This window comes from Cheilinus undulatus, linkage group 5 (genome assembly GCF_018320785.1).
Source record: "Cheilinus undulatus linkage group 5, ASM1832078v1, whole genome shotgun sequence".
In the NCBI taxonomy this organism is placed as follows: Eukaryota; Metazoa; Chordata; class Actinopteri; order Labriformes; family Labridae; genus Cheilinus; species Cheilinus undulatus.
This window is the reverse complement of record NC_054869.1, coordinates 18528592-18551986: the sequence shown is the minus strand read 5'-3', so window position 1 is coordinate 18551986 and position 23395 is coordinate 18528592. Positions and strand designations below refer to the sequence as shown.

The window sequence follows — 23395 nt, the reverse complement described above, 5'->3', positions numbered from 1 at the left end:
AGTCAGGTGTCAAAAACAGCCCAAAAACTAAACAGGCAGGTCGACCCCCTCACTTTTCAGTCAAAAAACATTTAGCATGTCTTCACATCTCTGAAAATCTTCAACTGATGACTTCTGCCTCTATCATAGTGCTAACTACCCAGTAGCCCAACAAAAACAGCTGAAAATGTTGCCATAAAACAAGCAGGTTAAAAAGTTAGCCCACCCACAAGCTATCCATCTCTCTATTCAAACCTCCAGCCTGCCAGGAAGTCAGGTCAGCCAGTCAGCCAGTCAACCCTGGGGGGTCCGGGGTAGTATTAATCAGTCTGGTTTCTGCTGAAAAGCTCAATCTGCAGATGATGGATGAGCCATCGTGCTGAAGGAGCTGAAGTGACAGGTGACAAAGAAGGACACACACACCTGTATAAATCCACTCTCCCTCCTGTCTGGACCCGACGCTGCACTGTCAAGGTAGCGAGGTGAAAGCGGATGTGTATGTGTGTTTATGTGTGTCTCAGCATGTGTCCTGCTCTGCTAATGAAGTCATCTGAGCAGTGATTTAACAGCCCTGGTGTAAAAGCCTGCCGCTCTTAACTCATAGCCTTTCTCCATTAGAATGTGATATAAACCCTGGGCACAATAACTGTCCTGCCACTGAAACAATATATAGGAGGCCAATGGGCCACACGACTAACGCTCACCATCCAGAGAGGGGGAAATTATATTGGCTGCTTAGAGGGAAGGGAAGTCATTCAAGGAGACTCAAACTTATAAGAAGGAAAAATTCAGAAGGTCAAAACAATAGGCATTTTTGTTCAATGTGAAATAGCATTATTACTATTAATACTGCTAAGTGTGTAAGGGTGTAACCTGTGTTTTGTCCAGCAACAGGAGGCAGTAAAAGAGTAATTGTTATGATGCCTTAGTGAAAACCGCCAAGGGCTCTTCAGTCTGCAGTTATGCAGAAAGCTTTATCCTTATCTGCTTTAACAAACGGATCAGTGGATCCGACATCAGTGTGCTTATCCCGTCAATGGCCTTCTATAGCTTGAGAGATATTTTTGAGTCAGAGAGATGGATCTGAAGAAAACTTTGACAGCTTACATGTCGCCAGCCGTGAAACTAACTTCCTGCTCAGTGCGAGCGTCTCAGGCAGAACCAAAGCCATTCTCCAAATCCTCCATGAAATCTGCTCTTCTGGCCCAACAAAGAGAGGCTAATGAGGCAAACGGCACAATCTCAGACACTTTGATACTGTGAGATTAGGACGAATTATATAACCTTTACCCCCACCCCCTCCCTCACTGCCTAGTCAGTGTTTACTTCTCTCTTCCTCCTTGTCAGTCACAATCTCCAACTGCAACTCCAATATCTCCGCACTTCATTCAGTTTCTATTCATGAATGCCCCAACACTAATTTGGCTCAGTCAAGCAATGACAGTATCTGTTTTAACATGCAACAAGGCAGCACAGAAGAGGGGGAAGAATGGATGTGTGTGTGGGTAGCAGAGGGAAGAGGCATGAAGGCGACAAAGCTCGTCACAGCACAGCGCCGAGCCGCGTACTTCACCCTTATTAGACCTGTGTCCTTGGCAGATGCAGAGCTTGCCCTTTGTAAGAAAGGTGTGCATGTGTGTGTGTGTGTGTTTGTGAGTGTGTTACAATGGCTGTGATTTAAAATGGATTGGGCGTAGGCGTGGAGACAAGGTGCAGTAGCCCCATGGCTCCCTGATAGCTGGCAGCGTGACAGCTGTGAATGGAGAAGAGGGAACAGCCTGAAGTATTGCCATCTAATATGTGTCACATACCTGCATAAATATTTATGCTAGTTGCAAAACAGAAGAGTAGAAGAAGGGGGGCTGGGGGGGTGGGACAGGAGTCGTGGACTTGGGCGAAAAACTCTTCAATCAGGTGAAACACAGATCAAAACAAACATTTCAACTACCTTTCTGGCTGTTTGTAAGGCTTATCCCTGACCATGGAGGAGACCTTGACCTTTAAGAATGCAAGTTTGGTCAGCTGATGAACAGAAACTAAAGTGATTAAATAATCCCTAGCGACTGAGCATTATGGTGAAGTAAAGTGAGAAGTATAAAGTATTTGTCTCAAGAATCCCAAGTGAGCACCTCCTTTTGTAAAGGGTAAGACACTATTGATGTTGTAATGCATCAAACAGGTGCACTTATAAAGATTAGCATACAAAAATATGAAAAAACACAAACTCATATTTGTGTTTGCATGTTCCCACTGTAGACTGTACTAAACATGGACGTAGTACCAGGAGCATCACTCATCAGTCCCTGAAGATGAATAACACTTAATAGACAAAAGTATTCAGCCACCTACCCATTACATCAACAGGGACAGTAATGACACTGTATTCAAATACATGCTTTTATATGTGGAGGTGCCCCCCTTTTGCAGCTATAACTGCCTCTATTCTTCTTGGAAGGCTTTCCATAACATTTTGGAGTGTTTCTCTGGGAATTTGTGCCCATTCATTCTGTAGAGCATTTATGAAGTCAGCCGCTGATGTTGGACAAGAAGTCCTGGTTTGCAATCTCTGTTCCAGTTTGTCCCAAAGGTGCTCAATACGGTTGAGGTCAGAGCTCTGTGCAAGTTCTTCAACACTGAATTCACAAAACCATGTCTTTATAGTTCTTGCTTTGTGCACTGGAGCACAGTCATGTTAGAGTAGAAAAGAGCCCTTCCCATACTATTGCCACAAAGTTGGAAGTATAGCATTGTCCAAAATGTCTTGGTATGCTGAAGCTTTAAGAGTGCTCTTTACTAGTGATAAGGGGCCTAGTCCAAACCCTGAAAAATAGCCCCATACCATTATCCCTCCTCAATCACACCACAGAACGCGTTTCCACTGCTCCACAGTCCAGTGTCAGTGTGCTTTACAATGCTCCAATCCACTGTGTGATTTACTTGGTCTTCTGCATAATGGCTGAGTTGCTGTTGTTCCTAAATGCTTCCACTTTCTATTAATATCACTTACAGTTGACTGTGGAATATCCAGCAGGGATGAAATTTCACAAACCATCTTATTGCAAAGGTGGCTTCCATCACAGTACCACACTAAGCGCTTCATTTCATACACCTGTGGCAATGGGTCTGATTGACACACCAAAATTCAATAATTAACAGGTATGACCAAATACTTTAGTCTGTATAGCATATAAAGGCTATCAGTGGAGGTCACCTCACACTAACCAAGTTACTAACTTTCTGTCAGTCTCATAACAGACAGAGATGGAGCAGAAATGGGTCTTCAGCCTCCTGGCGAACAGCTAAAATGGGCTTGCCCTTGAGTGAGATCAGGGCAACCCCTAATCATGCAAATTGAGTTACTCTCGGTAGAGCTCACTGGCTTTATTTCAATCCGAGGAGTTGCTGTTTGGTATATATGCTTATATACTTACCTCAATTGAGTTTCCAGGGGTTGTTACATGGAGAAACATTTCCTCCCTGTGAAAGCTGCTTGGCCACCCGATGTGTCATCCCATATTCCTAAACTCCGATTGGCTCCCTGCTCTTTAGCAAAGGGACTCATTTTCAATGAAACATATTGGGCTTTAGTAACATTTATTGCATTTTATTATGCAGACTTTCTTCTGCTGGTGCTTTAATTTAATTTATAACTTTAGGGAGTGTATATTTTTGTCCCTAAAGAATTAAACATCGGTCCATTGGCTGTATATTCAGTCTGTGTGCAACCTCCCTTCATGCCAGCTGTTTCTTGTGTAAGCCTCTGCATTAATTGGTGAAATAACCCACTTCTTGAGACTTTTGGTGTATAACCCTTACCCGTATATTGACTTTGTCTTAGGCTGACCCTCAAGATTCAGTATATTTTGTGGATTTTTTTGTATATCAACCTGGACCAAATAAAATGTCTGCATACTTTATGCTACTTCTGATGCCTCGTTTCCACATACGTATGTGACTTATGTCTGTATATCCGTAAATATGCGGATGATGCCTCCTATTATCCAACACAAGGAAGTGAACTTTTTTACGGATTGATTAAATGATGATAAACTATCTAAAGCCATTAGGTAGAGGTCCAGGCATCACACAGCTTGGAATATGAGATAAAACAGGACTAATTTTACACATCAAAAAATAATTGAAGAATTTAGTTAACCAAGAAAGCAGCATATATTTCATACAAGGACATATGAATGGCTAACAAGCTACGCTAAGCTAAGCTAACTTGTTCAGCTATTCAAATGTTTGTTTATATATTAAATGACCTGCTTTTTTATCTAATCACCCTGTCCTAACTTGACACTTAAATGTTTATCTGACACTACCAAAACAATCTTACAGAACTTCATATCAACTGATAAATCCTGATATAGTTCATATCAAAGTTGTTTATATGACTGCATATTATATCCAGCTGTCATTTTAGCCTGTTAGCTGCCATCTCTGAAATCTACCGAAAAGTTCTAATTTTTCAGTATACTCAAGGCACATTCCAGACGAAATTATTAAAAAGGGGAGGTGTTTTGCAGGTATGTCGGACATCACAGAGATTTCCATAGGAATGAATGAATTTCCTGTTGACTTACCTCTGTAGCCATACGTACATGTGTGGAATCGAGGCATGAGTCTTGTATTTGGTCAGTAGTATGTAAGCACATCTTTATGACATCTTTGCATTAAAAGGTGCCTCATTTGGGCCAACCAAGTCAGAAAATATCCGGCTACTTTCCTGACTTCTCTGTCAGTGAACAGATTTACATACAGAAGGGAAATTCTTTTCTTACCTGTTGGCCAGCAGAGTTTTGAAGGTGACCTGACTCATGCCCTGATAGGCTGGCAGCAGCCGTGGCCAGTCCCACGTCCAGTCCACCACAGCACTCTGTTGATGTATGAGGATAGCGTATTGTTAGTTATTAATCAGGGTTAATACCATCAGTGCATTACCGCTCCAGCTGGGACCCACTAACAAAGGAGGAGGGGGGTCCCCAGCGCAGGCTACCGACACCAGGCGATCAATCATGTCCACACAAGAAGGTTTTTATTCCAATAAGACAGCAATTAATTTATAAATCCATTTGGGGGGATGTAGCCATCATTTATAGAAAGATAAATCAATTTTGGGAGGGAGTCGTTACTCTTCTGACTTCACTGCTTTTTTCTTTTTTTTTGCCATCGTCAATGGCAACCCGCCAACCCCACCTCTTTCTCCCCCCATCCTTTACTCTCTCTCTTTTTTTCCTTAAACACACATGCATGCACGCATACACACTTTGTGCTGGCAACATATTGGGAAAGCAAATAAAAATCAGATTGCTTTGATTGCCAAAATGTCACTCTTAACTCCAGGCTGAGTTTTATTGACAAAAGGAGGAGAACTCCACTCGTTCCCTCCATCCATCCACCCTCCCTCTGCTCCTTCCTCATAGGTGATTGATGGATGTAACTTTTTTCTCCTCCTCCCTCCATTTTATTTGACAAACAACACAGGCACCTGAAGCGGAGAAGGCATTTTAATCATTCTCTTAATAGGGTGTTTCTATGCAAAGCTATGCAGCCTCCTGTGATAAGCAGAAAACAGGTCTTAGGATTAAAACGTGTGGCAGAAACAATAGCAGCAGCACAGCTACATTACAAGGGATCACAAATGTATAAATACATCTAATCCTTTTTAAAAAATAAAAAGACACACAAGCCAGCCTGGAGAAAATAGTAGCTTTGTTGATTGTTTTGTGTGATTTCAGCTGTATTTCCCTGGATAATAAAAGCGAAATGAGGGGGAAAGCTGACAACCCCCGCACTGAACCTACCTGTAGCTAGACTTAAAACCTTTATGGAGAAAAAAAAAAAAATCTAACAATTAACTGAACATCACGGAGGCACTCCTGGGGATAAGTTTGGGGTAAGAGGGTACACGGTTCAAAGCCCCAAAGAAGTGCACTTTAAAACTGCACTCTCCTTTAACACTTCACATTTTTTATGCAAAAGAAAACTTCTCTCATCTTTTCACCTTTTCGCTGTTCTTTTCTTCCTGCCAGCCGCACTCCTGCTTGGAAGAAGGCAGCGACCTATGGAGAATAAGCAAGCTGAGCCCCAGAAAGACCTGACAGCTTCAGAGACTGCCACAGTATCCAGTTCACTAGAGACTCAAACAGCTCCTAACCTTCAACATTACACTTCTGGCCTTGAGAGAAAGTTAAAAATGACACAGCCCTCTGCAGCACAAGTGCACCCACATGGCACAAAGACTAAAGACCTGAACAAGTGCCAGCTCCAGGAAGACAATTCATGCAACTAAATTTAATTAAAACCTATTATTTGACAGCATAGTATATAAACTAATAATGCTCAACTAACCTGATCCAGTTTCTTCTTTCCAATGTGGTCAAACTGTTTGAGAGGGTTGAAACCAGCAGTGTCCACTTGAAGGTCAAAGCTCACCAAGTGAGGAGGATTACTCGACGAGTTTGTGCTTTCTTTAAGTTTGAGCATCAATAGTTCCTGTATCCGGGATGATAGGGGAGTGAGAAGAGAGAAACACAAGAGAGACAGAAAAGAAGAAGGTTGAACAAAAAGTCAATCTGACTGACAATAAGTTTGAGAGAAAATATTCTGTTCAAAAACAGCTGAGCAACAGAGGAAGGCCAACAATATTATTTAAAAGTAAACTTCCTGAAACATTTTTTTCACACTTTAGGAAGTTTGTTTCACACTGGCTTACACGTCTATGTCTACTTTTGTTTATAACCTCTGCAGTAGTTGCTTGAATCTGTCTTGTGCCGTATGAAAAACTGAGTTTGTCTTGGTGTCTCTGTAGGTGTGTGCGTGTACACAGGCATCCTGGTGTGAATTCACAATATTCCCATCCGTCAGCTTGACATGGCCTCCGAACCTCCCATCCCTCCACCTCTTGGGCAGCCCGGTCTGTCCCTGACCTGAGTGATCTTGCCTCGACCTTGGGAGGGCAGAGATCCTCCAGCCGCCAGGAGGGAAACTCAGAGCCTACCCGAGTATCCCATTCACTCTATAAGATTGCCATGCAGAGCGACTGCTGGTCATGGATAGACTTATATATTATGTTACACGAGGCTTATGTTTGTGGAAGTCCATGCTGCTTTTCCAATATGCAGTCTATAGGAGCCATGCTAGGGAAACTCACACTAACAATAATGACAAAATGTAACTTTGTTGCCCTTTACAGTCTCTGATTGTGCTTGTTTATTGGTGAAAACTGTCAAAAAATGTTTGATAAAGAAAAATCTGAAAGAAAAAAGGTTTCTAATGTGAATAAAGTCTCTGTTGTTGGCAGCTGAGCAACAATAAATACACTGTTAGACTGAACAGTAAAAAGTGCAAAATAGCTATTTCATCTTTATGTTTCTGAGGTGATAGACCACATTTTAAGTTAAAGTAAAAAGTACTTGATCACTTAAAGTATTTCTTGTCATTGTACTTGAATTATTTGACAATCATCCTTTAATCTACTTTTCCAGAAAGTCCGTTAACATTAGATACTTTTGCAACATGAATGAAGTTACTCACCCAGTTAGAAAAGTCCCGCCAGTAGGGACTAACTACAACATAGCAAGTATAATGTGCTGAACTTTGTGGAAGAGCACTTTCTGGGTCAAAGTGTACCTTATAGTCTTGACTTGTAGTCAATCAAGCTTACTTTGGGTGGCATTATTGTTCAAAATGAAACATGTGAAAGACATTACAGGGGATAAGAATCATGTAAATTATATGATTCAACTTGAGTCATACTCAAAAAAGGTACTTCCATTACTTAAAACCTCACATATTTAGTTAAATAAAAGGAGTAATCACCTTTGTTGTTGGAATTATTTAAGTATATTACTATTATCACTAACTATGATAATAGAATACTACTATATATTAGTATTATACTATATTGTTATTAATGTTACCTGTTAATTATAACTTTTTTATTTTTATTTTTTCCATATTCTTGGACAATATTGATTTGTAACACTCCTGCAAATAAAGCACATTAAATTGAATATGTGTAAGGAAGCATTTTGCCTTAAACTGCACCAAGGCTGAAGTGTTGGAAGTATTGAATAAAATACAGTTTGTGTTGATCTTGATATCTAATCTGTAGCAATACTACCAAGACCAAAACTATTTCCAGCCTTTAAACAAAAATATTTCCAACAGAAGTGGAGGCAAACATCAGTATGACAAAGTCCACTCAAACATGCTAAACATAAATTAATTGGATGATGCATCCAATGAGCCTGGTAGTCTGTCATTCATAAAATGGGTTCCAAATCCTACTAGTTAATTTCTCTGTGAATACATACATGTCCTTGTTATGGAGTGCCAAATGGAAATGTATGCTAGTCCTTAAAGTTTTGCCAAGGATGCAACTTGAGACTAAGCTTGCAAAGCAGATTGATTTGCCATAATCAGTGTCTTCACAGGCAGTTCCGTCTTGCGCAGCTCCAATCTAGAACATTTGGGCCACACCGAAAGTGTTTTGAACCTTCAGATAGGGTCAACTTGTACTGTGAGCCGATGGCAATGGCAATTCCCGAGAGCCACAGTATAATTTGAACACTGAGTATAGTGACCATTCTTATTCTTATTTCTTTATCAAAACAAGAGTAAAGAGCCAACCGAAAAGTTTACATGATGGAAAAAAAGTTTCAGTTCTTCCCCCATTACCTGTTGCAACACGAGTTTGCGATCATTACGGGTGGGGTCGAGTTGTACTTTAAGCCGATGAATTTAATGGCTGCTGCCAGGGTGGCAATAAGGACATTTCTTTATAACAGCAAGAGCAAAGAGCCACACAGAAAAACATCTTCTGGCAGAAAAGATGCTTCTGCGTGTATCCTGGGAGGCTTCAGCATGAATTTTAGCCAACGACAAGCTCTGCTGTTCAAAAACAACGGCAGCACTAGCCTGTATAGCTTAGCAAGCACTAGTGCTGCTGTGGTCTACTACCGCATTTTGTCTTGTCACTCTGATTGACGGATCATGAATGTGAGAGACAGAGTGACGTCTAATCACCTTCCGTGAATTCTGCAAAAAGTCCTGCCATTCCAAAACGCTTTTCATGGGAGGTTTCCCAGACGAATGTGAAATATATCCATATAATGCTAGCTGGCATGTCAGGCTAACTTTTTTTTTTTCCCTCTAGAGTGAATTTAGCTAGATTTCCTCTGAGTTTAAAAGAGAACAATATCTGCTTTTTCTCACTCAGATATCCTCCAAAGATCCTAGCACGACACCTCTATGTGTCTACCTCTCCTCTGTATGTGGTGAGTGTCCAACACAGGAAACTGCTGTAGGTTTGCACCCTCGAGGTCACCTGAACAACAGAAGATCAGAAGGAGCAGACTGCACTCAAGCAGCAGGCCTCTCCCCTCCGTCTCCCCCTCCTGCACAGCCTGCGGCCTCAGGCCAGCAGCCACCTAATTGCTGGGGAGAGGGAGTGCTTCCCTACCTCATTGCCTTGGATGATGTGATAGATCTGCCTCAGGTAGTCGCTGCCACCTGCTTTGTGGCAGACCTCCAGCAGCATCAGGCCTATTTTCTGCTCAGTCAGTTCAGCCGCAGCAACTCCGCTCTCCCTTCCTCGCTCAAACACACTGAGAGAGCAACAGAGAGGGGGAAATAAAGAGATGGGGAAAGAAAACAAAAGAAAGTGAGTGGAGCCAGGAGAAAGGATAGGAAACATGAAGTGATGGGGAGCTTGCATCACTGCACAACCCCTGGCTAAGAGGGGAATCTTTGCTCAGAGAAGTGTTTGTGATAAAATGTTACATTTTCTTTCCATAAAAATTAAATTTGAAAAACTTGTGCATTTAGAAACAATTAATTTTAGTTTTTAGAGAAATCATTCAATTCAGAAGGCCAATTATCTTTAAAAAAAAATTACTTTATAGTATCAGTAAATGTCAACCTCCAGTCCAGTCAAGGCTATAGCTCTTGAAAAAGTGAGAAATAAAGACAAATTACCGAGGGTTAGATAACAAAATAATTTTCAGTGTTTTCATTATTATTCATGAGATACATAGCAGCATTTTGTCCGAAGGATACCAGTGCACTAAAAATGATTGGTGTGTGTGTTCTTAGCGTGTACTTTTGTGTGTAGTAGCATGTCAAGGTCCTCATCTATGTACAGTCCTGCGCCCTGGCAGACGCCTGCATCATTTTCCTGCCCTTCCTGTATGGATGGATATCACGCCACCGTCCATCAAGCCTTCTCCTTCACATACACTCCCCCTTCATTGTTCTCTCTCTCTCCGTCTTCCTATTTGTAATTATAAGGTGGCAGAATCGGTGTCGCCTGTCAGCCAGCCATTGGCTGCTTGACATTGAGAGTTGCCGAGGAAGAGGAGTCCCCCCTCTCGTCCGCGTACATCCCCTCATTCTCCTGCCTGGCGAGCCCGCCGGTGGTGTTGTTGTCGGCGATGGTGGCTGTGCACCCGTGTCAGCACCTGCGCTGTATCCTTTCCTGTCCATCACTGTGCAGGTGAAGCAGATGATTGGATTCAGTCAGCGGGGTGATTAATGAGGGCCCCTCCGGATTTGGGACAGCCTATCAATCATGTCATTAGGGCCAATGTGCCCTGAAAGAGGCAGACCTCCGCCAAGGAATAACTGCATTCATCTTCATCTGTGTATGCATCCCGTCAGCCCAGCCAGGGTCACCATGATGGAGAACAATAATCTTCTCCTCTACAAATTACTTTGCAAAGACAAGGTGGGTGGTGAGGAGAGGAGGGGATAGAAGGGGGTGTACAGTTGGTACAGAATAGAGGGAAAGTGGGCTGAGGGAACAGAGGCGGGAGGGCTCAAAAGGGGCAAATGGTCTTTGTTGAGGGTTTACTGTGTGCGTGCATCAGTGTGTATGTGATGCTAGTGAGTGGAGTGCCAGTTGTTTTTGGAGTTTTCCCTCTCTCTCCCTCTCTCTCTCTGACACTGTATTCTGATTGTTTACAAGCCAGGCGTCACTTCCCTGTGAAGGTTAGTTTAATGAATAGTAATGATCCCACTGAATGCCTCCGACAGGTGATACATAATCACTCTTCTTTCACTTTTCCACTCAGCCCCCCCACCCCTCACCATCCCACCACAACACCGCCCCCCCTTCCCCCGTCCCCTCTTCCCGTCTCTGAAACAAACAGCATTTCCTAGAACTGGCCATAATCTACTCAGTGCTTTTTTATATATTTCATTCCTCTTCTTTTTTTAATTGTACATGCCGTGTAGCCACGCTGAATCACCTTTTGATGAGGATGGATGCGTCCCGAGTTTGTCATGATGAAATGAGCGACCAAAAGTGCAATTTCTGGGAACAAGCAACAAAATGTATGGTCAAAGGTCGTGGATCAAACCAAAGTGAAAAATATTTTCCCATCAGTCCATCCTGCAGTCAGACGCCACGTCCATCATTTACAATAACAAACATATCTGAGATTCATTGATCTTACTTATAAAGCCTCTTAATGAAAAATCCTCCTGGTGATGCAATACATCAGAGGAAAAATGTTCAATCAGAAAAAATCTATCTTAGATGTTTAAATGCTTGTTTGTCTTTGTTTTTTTCAGCTTTTTCCTTTAAAAGAATCCAGCTGAATGCACCATCACTCAGCTCTTTAGCGGCCTCCAAGCTAATTTATCTCACTATTTATGGATCACTTAAACTATACGTCAGGAGCTCATTTTATAAAAAGCTGCCCTTATAATCAAAAAACTTCAGTGCACATGAATAATCACTACAACCTGAGACTAACGATGAATACTATAAAGCTTAAAAGCATGTTTTCCCAAATAAATATCATTATTCATATGCACTCACTGGCCACTTTATCAGGTACACCTTGCCAGTACCAGGTCAGACCCCTGTGTTCCTTTAGAACTGCTTTAATACTTTGTGACACAGCTATAACAATGTGTTTGAAACGATTCTCAGAGATTTTGGTCCTTATTTGATATGATAACTGTTTATGAGAAAGGGAAGAATGGAGAAGGAGATCGACGTTGATCGGTGCGGCGTCAGCAGCGATGCGGTCTCTGCATCAGTCTGTCGTGTTGAAGAAAGAGCTAAGTCGAAAGGCGAAGCTCTCAATTTACCCGTCAATCTACATTCCTTCCCTCAACTATGGTCACAAGCTGTGGGTAGCGACCAGAAGAACGAGATTGCAGATGCAGGCGGCCGGAATGAGGGTCCTCTGCAGGGTGCCTGGGCACTCCCTTAGAGATAGGGTGAAAAGCTTGGCCATCCGGGAGGGACTCAGGGTAAAGCCACTGCTCCTCCATGTTGAGAGGGGCCAGATGAGATGGCTCAGGCATCTAGTCCGGATGTCTCCAGGAAACCTCCCTGGTGAGGTGTTCTGGACAGGTCCCACTGGGAGGAGGCCCCAGGGAAGACCCAGGACACACTGGAGAGATTACATCTCTTGGCTGGCCTGGGAACACCCTGGGATCCCCTGGGAAGAGCTGGATGAAGTGGCCGGGGAGAGGGAAGTCTGGGCCTCCCTGCTTAAACTGCTGCCCCCGCGACCCAACCTCGGATAAGGGAAAGAAGATGGATGCATGGATGGATTGACATGATAGCATCACACAGCTGCTGCAGATTTGTCCTCCATGATGCAAATCTCCTGTTCCACCACATCCTAAAGGAGTTCTGTTGGATTGAGATCTGGTGACTGTGGAGGCCATTGGAATACAGGGAACTCGCTGTCATGCTCAAGGAACCAGGAGATTTGTAATATGGTGCATTTTCCTGCTGGAAGTAGCCATCAGAAGATGGGTATGGAGATGGTCAGCAACAATAGTCAGGTAGGCTGTGACGTTTAAATGATGCTCAATTGGCACTAAGGGGCCCAAAGTGTGCCAAGAAAATATCCCCTAAACTATTATACCACCAGCAGCAGCCTGAACCGTTGACACAAGGCAGGATGGATCCATGCTTTCATGTTGGTTATGCCAAATTCCTACCCAACTATCTGAATGTTGCAGCTGAAACTGAGACTCAGCAGACCAGGCAACATTTTTCCAATCCGTGTGGATTGTAGCCTCAGTTTCCGGTTCTTAGCTGACAGGAGTGGCACCAGGAGACGTATCCTGATGCTGTAACCCATCTGCTTCAACGTTCAATGTACTGTGCATGAGATGGTTTTCTGCATACCTTGGTTGTAACAAGTAGTTGTTTGAGTTACTGTTGCCTTCCCATCATCTCAAACCAGTCTGCACATTCTCCTCTGATCTTTCTATTTGTTAAGCCCCTGTATTCGCCATCTCACCTGTCGGAGCAGAGTTTGCGAGCTTTCTGCAGCTGCATGTTTGTCCACTTGGGCCTCTTCTCCTCCAGAGCTTGCAGCACTTTGTGCACGGTGGGTTTGGGAATGCCCTGTCAGACAAACAGCACATCATTAATGTAAATGAGTAAAAGTCAGATGGTTGATGGTGGATTTGATGGCTCACAACCCCTCCCTGCTTATCATTATTGATATTATTGTTATCATTATCTTCATTACATTAAGCTACCTTCTGTTGAATGCCGATGGCAGCCTGTAGGCACTCAGCCAGCAGGGACAGAGAGTCCTTTGCCCCACGGTCCAGCTCCACACCGCTGATCTGTGCCAGCGTGTGTGGGTCCTCCAGGGCCTGGATCAGACAGCCTAACAGCGTCCATAGTAACAGGCCCACTAAGCGCAGCTGCCGAGCATGATGGGAAAGGTGCTTCTCGGCCACTTGGAAGAGGAAGCGGATGGGGAGAGGGATGGATGCTACGGCCATGGGCAAGTTTGTAAAAATGAAGGACAAGGCTTGAATAGTAAATGATATGACAGCTGGAAAGAAAGAAAGAAAGAAAGCAGGACAAAAGAAAAAGGTGTTTAGTTTTATTGCATGGAAAAAAACATTTTAGTTTAGTGTAGTTGGCATTAAAACATTCCACTTAGTCTGTGTCTGCGTACTCTTAGTTGATGTCTCCTTCCCCCTTGCCTCCAGGGGCATGTAGCCCCATTCTTTGGGTATCTTATTCAGGACACTTTCAGGTACATTGTGCTTTAACAAGGCTGCACTGGGCTCCTCTGTGGCTTGCCAACTCGTCACCATGGAGGCCAGGTGTGCCAGGAGGCTGTTTGTAGACCTGCTGAGCACCCCACGTACACAGCTTATCACTACAGGTACGGTCAGTGTTGTGTCTGTCAAAACAAGGAAGTAAATGCAGCAGGTAAAGAAGACAGGGTATATAGGCGGTCAATGTGCTTTATTTTCTGTAAAGCACAATAAATTAACCTTTTAATGAAATGTGCTACACAAAAAAAAAAAATGTTGTGCCATCTATAAGAAAAAAACGTGACAGAACAGTCAAGAAAGTGCTGATTTGGTTTCTTACTAATGTATGTAAATAAAGTCTTTTAAAGATGAAGAGCAGTGCTAACATTAACAGACTATGTGCTAGTATAGGCAAAAGCTTCTCATCAAAGCTGCTTTTCTTTAAATCTCACTAGTGCTTAAAACTAAAAGAGATTACTAGCATCAACCTCTTTTTGACAAAAAAAAAAACCCAAAACAAAACAAAACAAAACAAAAAAACAGCTACAAAATGTTTGGTCTTGTATTGAAGACTTCTTTAAAGGCTTAATTTTTTCTAAATTTAATTATCAAATTTTAACACTTTTTAAGACCCTGCAGACACCCTAGGGGTTCCCCTCAAGGTCAATCAAACTGAATACTTAAAGACCCTGTAAAGAGAAAATGAATCTGTATTTAGGTTCGTTGTATGATGGGTTTACTGTGTTATGAACCTCTAAATCAAATTTCAGTCAAACAAAACATCTCTAAGTTTATAAAATTAAGCTTTAAAATCATGAAAAATGAGGCAGTAAAATCTGCTCCAGGGTGGTGTGGGCGTGTCTGTTGAATGAGCTGAAGCCACGCCCACTCTGGAGAAATATGATCCTCTCAGATTTAAAAAATGTGACAATCTGAGTGTTGACCTTATGATCAGAGTACAGCTGCCTGGCTCTGTGCCAGAGAAGAGACAAGTCAGTTTTCAGGCTCAAATCTCTATGATACTTTAAATGATCCATAGACCACTGTGGCCGATAGGTTTGGCAAATCTACCAAAAAAACAGCATTTAATTGATATCAGCTAACAACAGACTTTACTCAGATGAACTGCTCTGTGATTTTATAATGCAGTGTTAGAGGGGCGGGGTCATTTCCTACTGTGGGCTCATGACATCATGAGCCCACATCTTGGCCCAAATTAAACCCAGCCAGGGAAAGAGGTGAAAAACTTTCTGACAGTCTGAACCCAGAATTCAGTCACATGTAGATCTCAGTGTTTTCACATGTTTACAGTGACCATATTCCAACAAATCCAGGGTGTCAAGACTCAGATTTTGGGTTTTACTTTTCAAGGTCTTTAAGACTGTATAAGTTCTATCTCCTTAATTATTTGTAGCTGTCAGATTAAATAGTGTTAAGCTTACTTGCACAAAAACAAAGTTAATTTTTGAATGTAAACAGTGTGTTACTACTTGAACACACACAAATTCCACCACCAGAGGGGGGCTGGCAACCAAAACAATGGCAAAAGATCATGTTTATGACAGCAAGGAAACATGGTAGTAATTCCCTGCTACTACAACCAACCACCCATTTCAGGTTAAGAACTGAAATGACACACTTAAGTTCCAGTACGAGTCACCACACTGTACTATGGTCATATAATATTGTTACATGCACTGTACTGAGATCAGCTAATGTTTACTGCAGTAACCAATCAGTGTCAGCACACAGGTGTGCCAGTTTAATTGGAGTTGGTTTAATCGATGATAGGTCTGCCAGATGTCAGTGGGTGTGGGCTTTATGGACCATTGTTTACCTTAGCAAACAATGCAGTACTGGCCTGAGCAGTACAGGCGAATGTTGCATAGTTTATGAGGAGCAGAACTTGTCAGTGACTAAAATTCATGCTGGAACCTGTCAGGAGAGGCGCAAAAACATGTTCTCTGCCAAAAGAAGCTTTTGGTGTGACTCTTGCTCTCGTTATAATAAATAAATGTTGTCAAGGTCTGATTTAACGGCTGCTTTTCTACGCTACATCCAAGCTAATTGCTACACCAGTGCCAGCCATTGCGTTCAACTTCCAGTACAACTTAACCCCGGCTGTAGCTACCTCCTCGTTCTCCTCAAATGATGCTGATTGGTCCAGATCTGGCACATATGTTGTAGAATGGAGATTTGCAAGACAGATTTGCCTGACGACAGATATGGAGTCTTGCAAATCATCTGCTTTGTACGGTTAATATGCCTTTTCAAAACAATACAAAGGGCAGTGGCATGCTAAAAAAGACCTTCTTGTTTTGGCTCTAATATTTTTGTCTAGAATTTTTTACACTAAGTTTCTGGTGTCTTATTTTTGTACTTTTTAGGGTGATGACGTAAAGCAGAATTTATAAAAATCCTTCTCTTTAGGTATAATACAATGCTGCTTTGAGTCATTATAGTTAAATATGCTATGTCAAAAACAACTTCAGATTTCAACAACTATAAAATACATACATGACTAACTTAGAGCATATGCATTTTTTGTATAATAGGTACAATAAAAGCAAGCAGGATGAAGTTAAAGTCAGATGTCCTCTATCAAACCCAGGTGGCCTGACAGCAGAAATCATACTACCTTCTCCAGGTGCACTATGTCTTTCATTGCTCTGCCCTTTCATATCCTGCTCATATTGATAACAGAGCACCTACAGCATCAAGTTGTATGGCACCCATAAACTTCCTACGGCATCGGCTGTAAAACCAAAGGCTACAACAGAGAGATATAGTGCTGTGGCGGCAGTGGAGCTGCACTGTGATCTCCAGGGACCCCTCACAAGCGTGTGACCTCGGACCCACCTAAAAAGAGGAGCGTGGTGCAGAAAATGATACAGCTTTCGAAGGAGAGGCGCTCTCTGGCAGGTGAGACCTAGACCTATTTTTCAAAGTCACAGGGTTCTCAGACTTTATACCGCCCGCTACCATATCGACTGGTGTATTGATCTGAAACAACCTGCTACAGTGTGATGAAACATGAGAGTAAGTGGAGAAATAGTGAAACTCTTAATGTAATCTATGAAAGTTAACTCAGTGAACAGTTTAAATAGAAATGGGGGCACAGGGGTATCCTGTAACCAAAATTACTGTATAACACAAAGATCTAGCACAGTCCAATAATTAAACTAATTACCCTGTGAGGATAAATGAAGACTGGATGACATTGAGAATTTCTCTATGGCTTATTCTAACTCTTTTTGTTCCTTCACTCTGTCGACCCCTCCCTTGCTCCATCTCCATCCAAATACTCTTCTCCAATCACCCTAATTTATGCTACAATAATTACCACTCACCCAGGATAAAAAAAAAAAATCACCACCAAAAAGCGCTTCACACTCCACAGGAGTTCTGATTAAGCTCTGTATCAAAGCTTGTACCAAAAAGAGGCGGAAAGAAAAGAAGAGATGGGGAGTAATTGCTGTCTGTGTAACAGCAGATTAAAGTCATGCTTTAGCTCACGTGCATGCAATGTCAACACTGGAATTTAGAGAAGCATTAGGATATTATTTGTGTTTAGTACTGTAGATTTTGAAACAGTTTCTAAGTGAGTCATAAAGTGAGGACATCGCTGGCTTGGTATTTTGTAATCACTTCATTAGAGGGCATATAGGCATTTCACTATCTGGCCCCATTCATCAAATAGCACTAGGAAAATTAGAATTAGAAATGTTGCAATACCATTTTTTAACTTCCTGATACTGATTGCGATACCAGAGTGCTGGGTATCGGCTGATACGGAGTCAAGTCATGTCAAAGTCAAGTCAAAGTTTATTTATATAGCACATTTAAAAAAACAACCTTAGTTGACCAAAGTGCTTTACAGGCTTTGACAAAACAGTAAAAGCACAACAAATGACTCACAAATACATAATGATCTAGCAATATTAAAGAGAATGTGTATCAGAATATTACGGATGTCTGATGGGAGTGAGTTCCACAGTTGGGGAGCAGAGTGACACCCATGGTGCTGAGGCAGGCGGAGCACACCGATATTCAATAACAGATCTACAGGTTTGAATTTAATCTTTAATGTCCCTGAAAAGTCACCTGAGTTCCAGTCTCACATAGAAACACTTCTGTAAGGGCTACAAAGGCATGGATAGCATCACTGGAAGAACACAGCAGCTAGCTTCTAGAGGGAAAAAAGTAAGAGGCTACAGTTTATGGTTCAAAAGTTATATTACATTTAATGACACGTGCCACAGCTATGCTGTCCTGGAAGGGTTTTAAACAAAACTGTATTGGGTCATGCAGGAACTTTTGTACTAGGGCTTCCTAATAACTGTACATCATATTACATTTGAATGTGCAGCAGCAAATTCTGCCACCAAAAGGTCTTTAATCAAAACAATAACCAAAGATGATAAGTAAAGACATGCTGCTCAATTCAAATAATTACCATTGCTGATTCGTTGTTTTGAACTTTAGAGTCTATTCAATGAAAGTTGGACTCTATAAGGTGTATTTATTGAATAGCTTGGATCCATGGTTATAATGGTTTGGTCATTTTCATTAGTTTTTATTTTTTTATTTAATTTCAACTTTTGTTTTACATTTAAGATTCATTTATATTACTGGGATCCATAGTTAAAATAGTTTGGTCATTTTCATTAGTTTTTATTTTTTATTTAATTTCATCTTTATATTTAGGTTTTACTCTTGGCTTGTTGGTTTAGTTTTTATTTTGAGAAAAGGCTTTGTTTTAGTTACTTATCATGAATTCTAGTGTTTTGTTTTTTAGTAATAAAGGATACTTATCAGTGGTAACCCCCCAAAATAGGCAGAAAAGGTAAACATAAAACAGTTTTTAAAAATATATTCAAATAGACTTCTCTTCACTAACCTCACAAAGCAGGTGGATTTGCCGGGAAAATCCATCTTGCATCTACAATTGTGCCAGACCCAAAAACAGTGCTGAGCAATCAGTGTCATTTGAGAAGAACAAGAGCGGAGGTTTAGATGTACTGGAAGTCGATAGCAATGGCTGTCGCCAATGTAGCATTTGGTGCAGTTGAAGCTACTATTATAGTAGCAGTTTTATCAGAACTGGACCACATTTATCTATGAAATAAAGAGCAAAGAACAGCACTGAAAGCTTTTCATGACAGGAAAGTGTTTCTTCTCTTTTGCCAACCTGCTTCAGCATGAGCTAGGAGCGTGTTGGGAGGAGGGTTGTTGTAGTGTAAGTCGGTACATACAGTGGCTGCTGGTGGAGCGATTATCTCGGATGTAGCCACAGTGACAGTTTTATCAGAACTAGACCACATCAGCAAACGGACACACTGAAAGCTTTTCATGACAGAAAAGATGTTTTTTTGCTCTTCTCCTGACCTGCTTCAGCATGAGTTTGCGATTGCTACTGATGGGGTTAAGATGTACTGTGAGCTGGGGTATACAATGACCGCTACCGATGTGCTATTTAGTTCGGATGTAGCTGTAGAAAAGCAGCAGCTTAAGAAGATCTCAACCACATTTCTTTATCGAATCGAGACCAAAGAGCCATACCGAAAGCTTTTCTTGGATGAGGAGATGTATTTGCACGTCTTTCAACCGGAAAGAGCATAAATTTCAGCCACTGAAAAGCTCTGCTGTTCATAAACTACCTCGCTATGGATGCTCACAGCATTTTCCAGAAGGGCCCCTTTTAACAGCTTTTTTTCCTTGCATAAGTGAAATTCATCCATGACACGAAAACAACACAAAACAGTGCAGTTTCTGTGGACAGCATATCTCTCGACTCAACTTGGAAATGTGTGGTGGGCCGTAATGTTACAGGGATCGCGGGATGGGGTGGAGGTTTGGAGTAACACATAATGGGAGGAGCTGGGTGATAGAACACGCAGCCAGTGGCAGAGAATAATCTTGGTCCACCAGAATTAGGCAGCACAAAACTTGAATGAGATACAGCAACAGAAAGGCAGCTTCCAGGGACAGCTGACAGGTAACAGTCCTTGACGTAACACCCGACGTTTTCATAGCAACGATAAATATATCAAATCAGTCACTGTGGCTAAGTCATGGCAGCCACCATGAAAAGAAACACTACAAGGGCTGAGAATTTCTCAGGCTCTAAAAACTGTTGGAAATATATGAGATGATGGAAAAACTCAACTAAGAGAAATCATTGGAGAAGTCATTTCTTGTACAATTAATGAAGACATTTCAGTACAAAAATTCTACATATTGTACCTTTAATGATTTCTTCACAACGGCTGTACATATTATTGGATTTAAGAGGGAAACTTTTACCCTGTTTTCTATTTTACCTGCCAGGGTGTAAAGGTGCTCCCACATTTGGGTCCATTCCAGGTACGGTTCAAGGACCTGAGTCAAGGCCTTGGGAACGTGGTTCAAGGAACTGAAGAGGTTAAACAATGTAATTATGAAGTTATCCCCTGCTCTGTAGTTCTCCGCTGACGTTTCTACGCTGCTCTCCTGGCAAAAATCTAAAAAAGAAAAACAGTAGGTCTGAGTCAGAAACACTTAGGCGCACAGTCCAAGTAAATGTGTGAGTACTGAAAATGTCAATAATTTGAGGAACCTTTGTAATCAGGAGCATTTGACACAGTCAAACAAAAACAGGATACACAGAGAGATAAAAAGGATTATTCATTATTACTCATAAATTCAATTCGTTAGCATAAAATGTGACTGTTTTCTTAACATACAGTTCAGAAAATATCAACCTTGCTGCATCAGGCAGTGAGAGATATAAAACCCTATTCATGAAACAGCATCTTGATTTCCTCGCACAAAAACACGTTGGAAAATGTCAAGGCTGCCCAACCTGACACATGTTAACAGAAAGGGTGAACAAAAGGCGTAGTGGGATAGAAGGAGAAGAAAAACCCACATCTGTGTTAGATGGAGAGAGAAAAATGGACCAGGAAAAGAAAAAAAAAACAGTAAGAGAAACAGATTTCAAAGCCCCCACAGCCATGGAGAAAGGAAGTGAAAAGGAAGAGGTTTTGACAGGGTGTCCTTGTGGGGGTTGCTGTCTGAAAAGCACAGGGCTGAGGATGGAGGTGTGTGCGCGTTTTACCCATATGGATGTCTATATATGTGTTTCGGTGCGCATAAATGTGTGTGTGTTTAGTTGACAGGGTTTTGCTGAGGAAAAAGGCCCACTGCTCCAGAGGTGGCAGACATCCAGAGGTCTGTCAGTCTGCTGTGTGGGAGATGACAGCTATTTGAATAGGAGAGTGTATGCGACGCAGCAGTCAATGAGGGGGCGCTGTGATGGAGGGCACGCCGCTTCATTCTGACTAATGCTGGATTATTTTTAAATGTCAGGGCTAAATTAGCTGCTGGAGTCTTAATGGCCACCATCATAACTGACAGGTAGGAATCAGGGAGCTATCAAGAACCAGATAAGAATTTAGACTGCGTAAAAGATGGTGGAGTTCTGGTGGCATTACCCATCGGTGGTCACTCAATGTTGATATTTCTTAGAAATTTACCATTGTAATTTAGGATCACTTAGAGTATTGACCTCACCTCATTGTTCATTCACACAATTGTTGTTTTTTTGTATGTTTACACCTCACAGCTAAGTAGACAGAAGAGTATGTCTGCACATGCATGTTCGTGACAAAGTCACACCACCAACTGGGCTTGCATGTACATTAAAGCATTTTAGTAGGAATGGTAAATGATTAAAATTGTAGAATTTCTATTGGTGCTTGCAATGGTTGAATGACATATTTCCTTTTGTTTTTCGTTTAAAACTTTTTTAAATTTAATTTTAGATTTTTGTACTGTCTTAAACTAAGGGTAACTAACATTCTGTTTGGCTATAGGCCCTTGCTTTTATTTTGAAATTACATAAATAAATAAAATGAAATTAAGGACCTTTGGATAGATAAAAGAATATGAACTTAACAGAAAAATCAAATTTTCATCAACTGAAGAGGGAAAAAGACAATAGTAAATGGGTAAATATTCGATGACACAAGGTGCAGATGACTTGACTTATCAATTTAGCTTTTTTTTTTTTTTTTTTTTTTGGTGAAATAAAACATTAAGCAACTGCAGTGAATTTATTTTACATCACTGTAGCTGCAGGGAGATGCTGCATTACCTTAAATGAAGTGGGATGAAAAGGATAAAGCATTCAATTAATGCAATTTAAAGAATTTATGACACTAATTATGGCTCTAAAAAACTTGTGATTAATGCAATAATGCTGACAGCCCTCTTTGGGGCAGATCAGTGTACACTGCAGTTGTTATTAAAATGTTGTTGTCTGTACGCAGACGTTTTTAGAAAAAGGAAAGAAACATGATTCTGTTTTCAGTGGATTATTTTTGCCAAAATGAGGCCTAAACACAAACAACGCAGTCTGCCATCAATTTTCTGGTAATTCTAACTAAGTTATTATCCTGTATTAGTGCACAGTACTTCCATTTGTGTTGCTCTGGTGTCAAAACAAGTATTGAAATCATTTGATTATTACTACAATAACAACTAAGTTCGTTGCAACAACCTCAGACACGACATCCACAAACCTGTTTTCAATTTGGCCTTTATAAAACATCATTGTGCATCCCTTTCTTCACTATGTTTGTAGTAAAGTGAACTAATGTTTATTGTACTCTGCAGCTTTCTGAATATTATTTTTGTGCTTTTTGGTGTTAACTGTTTTTATTTTAGGACAAATTATGCTCAATAATTTGCAAAAAAGGTTTCTGCCAGGAAGTGCTAATTCTACCTAACTTCAAGCAAATCTAAGGGTAGTAAAAGTTTATTTGATTTTATTTTATTTATTTAACCTTTATTTAACAAAGAGAAAACCTCATTGAGATTAAAAATCCCTTTTTTCAAGTATGTCCTGGCCAAGACAGAAGCAGCAAACAGAGTTCTGACAAACAAAAACAAAAACAGCCATACACAAATAACATAAGTGGAAGAAGAGGCTGGCTGAACGATTACCTTGGTTTCTGAACAAAAGAGGACATCTGGAGTTGAAAAATGCAGCCAATGAGGAAATGCTAAGAGCTGCACCTTTTTGATTGTGTCTGTTTGAGGCTGGCTGCAAAAGCCCAGGAAGTCCTGTTAGGACCAATGCTAAAATGCTCAATTTGGCAGCAAAAATAAACATATGGATTGTCTCAAACTTTTTTCACTCAAATATCTCATGTCTCTAATCAGGACACACTGGGCAGAGAGGGAATTTATTTCAAAACCAGTTTTTACTAAGGTTGACAGTTATATAATTGAGGGATGTGGCTGATCTGATTGACAATCCAGCCTGTCTTAGACAGAGGCTAAAGGCTCAACTCCACCTTATTGCCTGTTTCTAGGTAGAAAGTAAGAGTGAGTC

General features: G+C 41.2%; 1 protein-coding gene across 1 annotated transcript in view; it reads right to left on the bottom strand.

Moving 5' to 3' along the window:
- kiaa0825 (KIAA0825 ortholog) overlaps positions 1 to 23395 on the bottom strand; it is a 220875-nt gene that overhangs the window by 115851 nt on the left and 81629 nt on the right. Inside the window, exons 16-22 of the mRNA XM_041788069.1 lie at positions 20340 to 20519; positions 13932 to 14162; positions 13501 to 13805; positions 13257 to 13363; positions 9449 to 9593; positions 6334 to 6477; positions 4764 to 4858 (exon numbers count right to left, since the gene is read on the bottom strand). Of these exons, the coding sequence (XP_041644003.1) occupies positions 4764 to 4858; positions 6334 to 6477; positions 9449 to 9593; positions 13257 to 13363; positions 13501 to 13805; positions 13932 to 14162; positions 20340 to 20519 (1207 nt within the window). The remainder of the gene's footprint in view (positions 1 to 4763; positions 4859 to 6333; positions 6478 to 9448; positions 9594 to 13256; positions 13364 to 13500; positions 13806 to 13931; positions 14163 to 20339; positions 20520 to 23395) is intronic.